General features: G+C 42.4%; 1 protein-coding gene across 1 annotated transcript; it reads left to right on the forward strand.

The window, feature by feature from the left end:
- Positions 1-364: 364 nt before the first annotated feature.
- On the forward strand, positions 365-8,407 carry LOC139640533 (SUMO-activating enzyme subunit 1-like; the record flags this gene model as incomplete). The annotated part of the gene is made up of 5 exons (XM_071514708.1): positions 365-464; positions 1,123-1,228; positions 6,673-6,817; positions 7,662-7,731; positions 8,327-8,407. Coding segments are annotated over 5 exons (502 nt in total), but the record flags the coding sequence as incomplete, so codon positions are not given.
- Positions 8,408-8,640: the final 233 nt, after the last annotated feature.

Consider the following 8,640-nt stretch of genomic DNA (forward strand, 5'->3'; position numbering starts at 1 on the left):
AAACAGATACACTCTCTCTCTTTCAAATACATATACACTCCCTCTCTCACCCACACATGCGCTCGTACACACACACACACACACACACACACACACACACACACACACACGCACACATTCTCTCACATACAAATTCTCTCAAACAAGCACAGACACATTCATACAACTCTCTCTTTCTCTCTCTCTCTCTCTCTCTCTCTCTCCCTCTCTCTCTGTCTCCCTCTCTCTCTCACTCTCTCTGTCTCCCTCTCTCTCCCCCTCTCTCTCTCTCTCTCTCCCCCCCCCCCCCCCCCCCCTCTCTCTCTCCCTCCCTCTCTCTCCCCTCCCTCCCTCCCCCTCTCTCTCTCCCTCTCTCTCTCTCCAGGGAGAAACCTAAGTTGGTGAAACCGCCCAGCGATTCCAACGACGGGCCCGAGGCCAAGAAAGCCAAAGTCGACCCCAACGAAACCACCATGGTCAAAAAGGTAGGCGGGTGGGAGACGGCGGAGCGGGAAATGATCCAGGAAATGTTGCAATGCGTTTATCTGTATCTTTCCCACCGGTCACTCTGCTGCAAACGCCCGTACTGTCCTGGACGATTCCCATCTGTTTGGCTGGTGGAATAGTCAAAGTTGGTGGTGAACTCTGGTGATAAAACAGACGCTGAATGAAAAAAAAAACACTCTCTAAAATCAGTTTTAACTGCTGAATAAATACACAATAGCAAACATCAAGAATTATTTGCAATACGTTTTTCTGTATTTGCTCTCTGTAGTTTCTAGTCCATGCTTATGAATATGAACCGGTTCTTAATTGGCATGCCTAGTAAAATAAACATTAGAAAATATGAAAGATATGATTTTTCAGTTTTTATATTCAGAATTCAGAATTTTTTTTTAGACTTATATTACTCATTTATCTCATCTGGGAGATTACCACTTAACTGCTTAACTGTTTTTTTCCTGATCACAATCCATTAAAATAAATCACTCTTTTCCCGAGTCCAAATGATGAACCAGATCATTTAAAATTGTTCCAACAGATGAGCAAAGAAGCAAAAAATAATCTTAGTTACTGCAGTATGCCCTCGATTCATTCTCCACTAACATTATTTTTTGTCGTCTCTATCTCCCAACCAATCAGACGGCCAGTTTCTGCCCGCTGAAGGAGGCTCTGGAGGTCGACTGGACGAGCGAGAAGGCCAAAGCCGGACTGAAGCGAACCCCGGTGGACTACTTCCTGCTCCATGGTACTGCAGATTCAGCTGGTCATCGTTACTGGGGAAGGTTTTACACAAGTCTGAAAATACAGAAAAGAAAGTTGATAAATTCCAAGTCTTGAAAAGTTTTAAAATAGCGCAAAAAGTAGGAACAAGTTTAGAAAAATAGTGTTCTTCAGTCCTGATTACTGTTCGACTGATATGAGTTTTTGAAGGCTGATACTGATATTAAAATTTTACCATTTTCACACTAGACATCGGCGTTTCCCCCAGTATGTTGTTATTCCTGTCAGGGAAACAGCATTTAGATCTTCATGTGACACTAAAACTCTCCACTGAACCCCAGACTAAGACATGTTTCTTATTTCATAATGTGATATTTGTTGTCAGCTGAGCCTGAGTCTGAGTCTGAGTCTGAGCCTGAGCCTGAGCCTGAGCCTGAGCCTGAGCCTGACCTCTGACCTCCATGTGGAGTAAGGCAAGAGAAAAGAGAATTTCCCTACAGGAATCGATTACATATGGCATTAATATCATTATTATAACTGACCAGTGACAAGTTTTAAAATGTATCATCTCGTTTTCAAGGGGGTTCCAAACAAATACTCACAAAACAAATGGAAAACAGAACGGCACAAGACACAATGATATATAACACAACAATGACAAAACAAACAACCAAACAAACAACAAACTAAATAACAAAAGAAAGAGAAAAAAAAGAGTTACAACCTTAGACTAGACACAATCAGTAAAAAAAGAAAAGGATCAATCTATAAATAAAGGAACAGTGATGGCATTACTGAAAACATAGGCAATCTGTTTTAAGATGAGAAAACAAAACATTTTTAAATAAGCGAAATGATGACAGAGAACAGATATTTACAGGTAACTTATTCCAATCAGAAAGAGTCGGACATGTTGAAACTGAGACTGTGTAGGCTCCCTGCAGCGCGGCTGAAACAAAACCACCTACTTGCAGTATCGCAGGTTTAAATACAGCTCATGAGCTTTGGCTGCATCTCAACCGTCTCCTGTCTCTCTCCACTCCCTGGTGTCTAAAACCTCTGTCTGTCCCCACGGTTATGCAAAACCTCAAATCGTCATGGAATTTTAAAGCCATCTTTTCCAGGTCTGGGAAAGTTCTGGAGAACAATACATATTCATAAAGTTAGGTAGATACTGAGAAATGTAGGTAGGTTTATTTGAAGGAAAATCAAGGTAAGTCAAAACAAGACTTTGCATATTTAAATCAGCTATTTGGCTAAAAAGTGAGCGTAAACACTGATATGAAAATTGCGCCGTACGTCACGAAAGCGTCATGAGAAAGTCGTGGAATTAGTTTAGTTCGAATTTTTAGGAGCCGTGTAAAAAATAGTCCCACTGCTGCTCTAGCATCACTCTCTTCCTAACGACACGAAAAGCAGAAGTCAAGGTAAAAGACGAGCGAAGGTAAAAGACAAAGTAAAGCCGAGTCGTACCTTCCTGTTTCTCAGGTTATTTACAGTCTGCTGACCTTTTCTGAAGACTTGTTGTTGTTCCTGCTGTCACCTGCCTCTCCACCCGCTCCCATGCAGCACAGCACAGCGCCGCGCGTTAGTTTCCATCACAGGCCGTCCATGACCAGTCATGTGCGCTGACCCCAGAACAGAGAACAGCCCGACACCTACAGCGCACCGCACCGCAGCTATAGAAACACTCCGCCAGATAAGAGAAGGAAACATCCAGGATAGGGCTGAACGATTTTGAAAAAATATCTAATTGCAATTATTTTGACTGATATTGCAATTGCGATTTGATTTGCGATATTAGAGGGAATGATCATTTTTACATCATTATTCTCATTTTCATTGAAAAACGTATTAAAATGATTATGGCGTGATTTTTGCGGGGATCTGTACCAAACAAAGATGTTTTCTTAAGTCTGTAGAATATGATGTGTAGGCCAGGACATCTCTGCAGCACCACAATATTTAATTTAAAATGGTATTTTGACACATTTCGCCTTTAACAAATATTGTGCCTCCTGCGATTTGAAAATTGCAGTAGGCCATATTGCGATTTCGATAAAATTTCAATTAATTGTTCAGCCCTAATCCAGGAAATGACTAATAATGAAATATTTTAAAGTGTGGCGAATCAAATCGAAACATTTATTTAGTTTTTTTGTGCTAGCACGCCATGCTGTGTTTACTTTTATAATGATAATAATCAGATTTATTTTCGCCCGGTACATTTTCACATAACTAGGAATTTTACTTGGTGAGGTTGGTGCAGTGCAATGACTTTATTTCTAGAGCACTTTTCAAAACAAGATTACAAAGTGTTTTAGGAGAAACAAACACAACAGAAGCATAAGACGGTCATCTTAGCTCAGTGATTCTCAACCTTTTTCATATCAAGGACCCTAAGTTAGTCCACATTAGGGCCACGGACCCCCATTTGATGAGACTTCGTCTCTCGGACCCAAATCTGAGAATATTTGTATTGTAGGTAGAGAGATAACAGAGAAACTGTGATCAAAACAGTCATTCTTCTACATTCTCTTAATTGTGTTAACTTCTTGTAAATGAAATAATGGTGAAGTTTAACAATTCATCAATTTGCTGGGGACCCCCTGGACCCCACTCAAGGACCCCTGGTGGTCCCCGGACCCCACGTTGAGAACCACTGTCTTAGCTAGATTAAAAACAATCAAATGAATTCAAAACAATTCTGAAAAAGTGAGTTTTTAAGAGTTTATGCCATAATAACGATTACAAAATGTGGTTGTCTCCACTGCAATATGTCTCTATAATGTTAAGAACTAATACCGTAAGTTGCCAACTTGCTGATAAGCATCATAACACACACTGGGCAGCGTCAGCAGCCTGTTAGCTGTAACCCTCGAGGCTCTGGACGGCCCGAGTGTGTCGACACCCTGCAGGCTCTTCACCTGCAGGACGGGGGAAACTAACACCGTCCACATGTTGGGAAGGTTTTTTGTTTTTTTTGCTGGTGGCTGGTTAGTTTCTCTAGTCTGCAGGGGTTCCTATGCAGGTCTGGAAAGTCTGGAAAAGTATTAAAAATGAATTTGATCATTTCCAGGTCTTGAATAGTTTGGGAATGTTTTTGAAAGCGATATTTTTGGATTAAAGGTAGCAATAGACGATGTTTTGTGCTGATATTCAGTATCTTTAAATTAGACCATTTTCATCACACACACAAAAAAAAAAAAAAAAATGACAAGGATTCAGTGTTTCCTGTAGAATTTTATTCTTGTCAGGGTGGAAAAGCCTCTGAAACAGCATTGAGACCATCATGGGACACTAAAACTCTCCACTGAAACCCAGACTGATGAAATTCTATTCAGGTTAGCAGCTTGTTAAATAACACATGGCATTTCCATATAAATAAAGATCCATTTTTTGAAATTTGTCGACTGGCCACTTCAGCCGTTATTTGCAGGTAAAGCCGGGCGATAATTCAGTTTTGTCGTTTATCGTCTTTCAGTGTGTGATCATATTGTGATGATGTGGTGATATTTCGGATATCCTGACACACAGTTCTGCCGTCTGAACCGATGATAACGAGCACATTTTATTTAAAGACTCTATTTAAAGATGATGTGAAACATTTTAAGGAATATTACTTGAAAATGTCAGTTTTGTTTGACATCACACCTAACATTACCATTCAGTTCAATGGCAAAAACATTCATTCGATTATTTACCATGTGATTTTGCATACGTGAGCCAAATTGTGATATATATTGATATTGAAAAAAATCATTATGCTTATCGTTATATTGATTTCTGCCATATTGTCCAGCCATATTTGCAGGCCCCATTTTATCCTAAATATCTGGGCTGGTAAATGGCAAAAGTAGCTGGTTATTTTGGGGTTTCTACTAACCACTGTGTCCTGTAGTCAGACACCCCCCCCCCCCCCCCTCACTGCACAGTGGAAACAGCGCCTAGTTGTTGTTTATTTCGCATCTTATTATTCCAGCGGTGTGTTTCTATAATTGGCGCTCGCGGTTGTTGTTTAGGGCGACCGATGAGGAAGTGGTTCTTCCTCTGTTACAACTGCTTCCTGTCTCACTAGGAACAGTCAGGTGATCTGAGGGGGGGGGGAAGAGGAGGGGGGGATGAACTGATGAGGCGTTTTATTATGTTTCGGTTTTTTTTCCTTGTTCTTTTTTGGTAACTCTTATTTAACTAGGCGAACAGCATTTATAGCAACGGTGTGGAGGAGAAGTTGCAGGGGGAGGGAGGACTACACACACACACACACACACTCTCTCTCTCACACACACACACACACCATGTACAGGTTTTGTCTCATTATGTAGAAGAATATCAACAGAAATACTTTCCCTTCCTATTGTATGTGTCTTTGATGTGTAGCTGCAGGCGCAGGAGGCGATCTCAGACGTTTCCCCTCCACTTTGATCTGTCTATTAGACTATACACTGCGCCTGAATACCATATGTGTAGGTTTACAGATATTATCATTGTTCCATATACGCATTATTGTATTCTGTTATGAAATGCTGTCAGATTTCCTGCCTGGCACAGGGCCAAACATGATGCCATTTGTGCCGGTCTTTAACTTTCTAAGACCGGCAAAGATTCACTGATAATGGGGGTGGAGGTGAGGAAAGTATGTGTGAACATGATTCATCGCCACTACTCGTGTGTGTGTGTGTGTGTGTGGTGCGTGTGTGTGGTGCGTGTACGCATGTGCCAGGCTAGTGGAAATGGCCGTGGGAGGACTAGACTTCCTGATGTGGTTTAGGTTAATGGACGAACTAAAACAGGAAATATGGGGGCTAAGTGTGTGTGTGTGTGTGTGTGTGTGTGTGTGTGTGTGATGGAGTCAGAGAAATCAGTTAATGTACTCTGCTGCTGCTCAGGTCCAAATAAAGTGTGTGAAACTGATTTATTTGTTTTGTTTTTCCTCAACCGGTAGCGTGGCCGTCTATCAGTCTATTAGAGACAGGAAAGAGTTTTTCATAATGACTGTAACATGTGCAGGTGTGTGTGTGTGTGTGTGTGTGTGTGTGTGTGTGTGTGTCTCTTTATTTGGTGTGGGGAAACGTCGACCCAATCAGACGGAAGGGGCTGATGGTGCAACCACACACTGATCTTATCCTGTTTCGATGGCTGCAACAGTCGAGATCAGATGTCGTCTTTCCATGAGATGATAACTCACCCGAATGGAAGTCGCCTGAATGCGTGATGAAATTATAAAAGGCAATAGATGATGTAGAGAACAATGCCTTGGAAAAACGTTTCAAAATGTTTCTCCAGTTTGATTTGAGGTTGTTTCCACCTTCTCAACTGACATTTCTTTCCCTCCATCTCCATTTTTCCTCTTTCCTGCTCTCTCTCAACTCAAGTGTTCTCTTCAAGTCTCAAGCGATTAAAACTGTGATCTCTCTCTCTCTCTGTCTCTCTCTCTGTCTCTCTCTCTGTCTCTCTCTCCCCCCACAGTTCTGTTGAAGTTCCGTACCGACAAAGGCCGTGACCCCGACCCACAATCCTTTGCGGAGGACGGCCAGCTCCTGAAGCAGATCCGGGACGACGTGCTGGAGGCCTTGGCGGTGAGCGGCGACCTGCTGAGCGACGACTTCGTCAGGTACAAACCGACTTCACCATGACGCCATGACACTTCTGCTAGGTGAAATCTCAGATGGAAAGTAGCTCCAGAAAAGGGTCGGAGGTTCATTTTAAATTCATTTGAAATGCTGAACGCTGAAAGCTGACGGCAGAGTTGTCAAATCGCCAGAAAGTCACAGGTTCGATCCCCACAAAACACCCATTTGTCGCGTCAAGTGTCTTTGGACAAGACGCTGAACCCCTAACATACCGGTGGCCAAGTTTGAGATGCACGCTCTTTTTTTCTTTCATTTATTACATCGTATCATGGTTTTATCGAATCTTGAACCCCATATTGAGTATTGTGTCCCATCCCTAGTCCGGAATTGGTTACCTTCCCACTGATTTTAAGTCTCTCTGGATAAGAGTGTCGGCTAAATGCCCAAAACGTAGAATGTAAATGTAAAGCTGCTCATTTCAGTGTGTTTAACAGCAGCTCTGACCTCTGCAGGGCGCTTTGTGAAGGCTAATTATTGCTGAATGTATAGAGAGTGATATGTATAGTCTGATGTCTGTTGTATGTCTTGTCTGTCCCCTCGCTGTATGTGAGGTCTTGTCCTCGTACCAAGTGTGTCAGTTGGTACTTATGTCACCATGTGAGTTGTCAGTGTGTCTCTGCGCCAATGACACAAACACAAATACCTGTACATTTATTGCAGTTGGTAATTAAACTTATTCTAAAATTGTTGTTACCCTGTTAAAACTGGAAAATAAAATAATATTCAAGATAGATATTCTATTTCCACCCAGGGGAAATATATATGTATGTATGTATGTGTGGTTTGAATGAAGCATTGATCTTTCCCTGTGTTGTTTGTCACCAGCTACTGCTTCTCTGAGATGGCTCCAGTGTGTGCTGTGGTGGGCGGAGTCCTGGGACAGGAAGTTGTCAAGGTAAGAGACACACACACACACACACACACTCATAAAGATGATAAGTTTAGGAAACTTCCACCCTCAGATCCTCTTACACTGGCGGATGTCATCAGTCTGTGATGAATGCATTCCAGGAGTTATTTTGTGATGAAATGCTGTAATTTACCCACTTTCCCTCAACCTGCCTCGTCTACTTCTACTTCAGTTGGTGATTTCCTACTTTTCCCAGAATGCCTTTCGACATCTCCCAGAGAATAGGCGTGAACTTACTGCATTCAGCTGTAGGTCGTTAAGTGTAGGTGGAGAAAGCTTTTCAGCTGTGCCGGAAATATCTCGAGTGTCCATCAAATGGCATCTGTTATGATAAGGAAGTGATGACTTTTTGGGCAACTCATGGGTAGAAGTGCTCAAGAAGTTGCTTCAGCATTGCTGCGTTAACCATATGAGCATCTCGTTGCCAGGAGACATTCAGAATAGATTTTTTTTTTTACCCTTTTTCTCACTTTGTTGCCAGTTGCCGGGACTGTTGCCCATCTACATTGCCCCAAAAACTGCTTAGTGCACCGCCACCCTTAATGTCAGCCACTCCGATGCGTCTCTGTGCCTCTAGTAGATGATTAAGATGCCAGTTGGCCGGTCCGGTGTGTCAGAGGGAGCCGGTCAGCTGGCAGCTGGTCGCTCCACCGGCTCCTGGGTGAGATCCAGAGGAACAGAAGCGTCTCTGGTCGGCGTGGAAATGATTTTCAGTGTGACCGCAGAGCAACTCAGTGTGATGTTCTGGCAACATTTAACCATTTAGACTGACCTAGGGCTGAGCGAGATCATAAAGTCATTGATATCACAACATAAAGGAACATAGTTGGGTCATGAATCTGATTGGAAACGTGTGGCTATAGGGCTACACCAGCAGTTTGTACATGTGATCCC

Source organism: Centroberyx affinis, unplaced genomic scaffold, assembly GCF_046629955.1.
Source record: "Centroberyx affinis isolate AG114_WGS23_722 - 3 ecotype Tasmania unplaced genomic scaffold, CSIRO-AGI_Caff_v1 ptg009730l_1, whole genome shotgun sequence".
Taxonomy (NCBI): Eukaryota; Metazoa; Chordata; class Actinopteri; order Beryciformes; family Berycidae; genus Centroberyx; species Centroberyx affinis.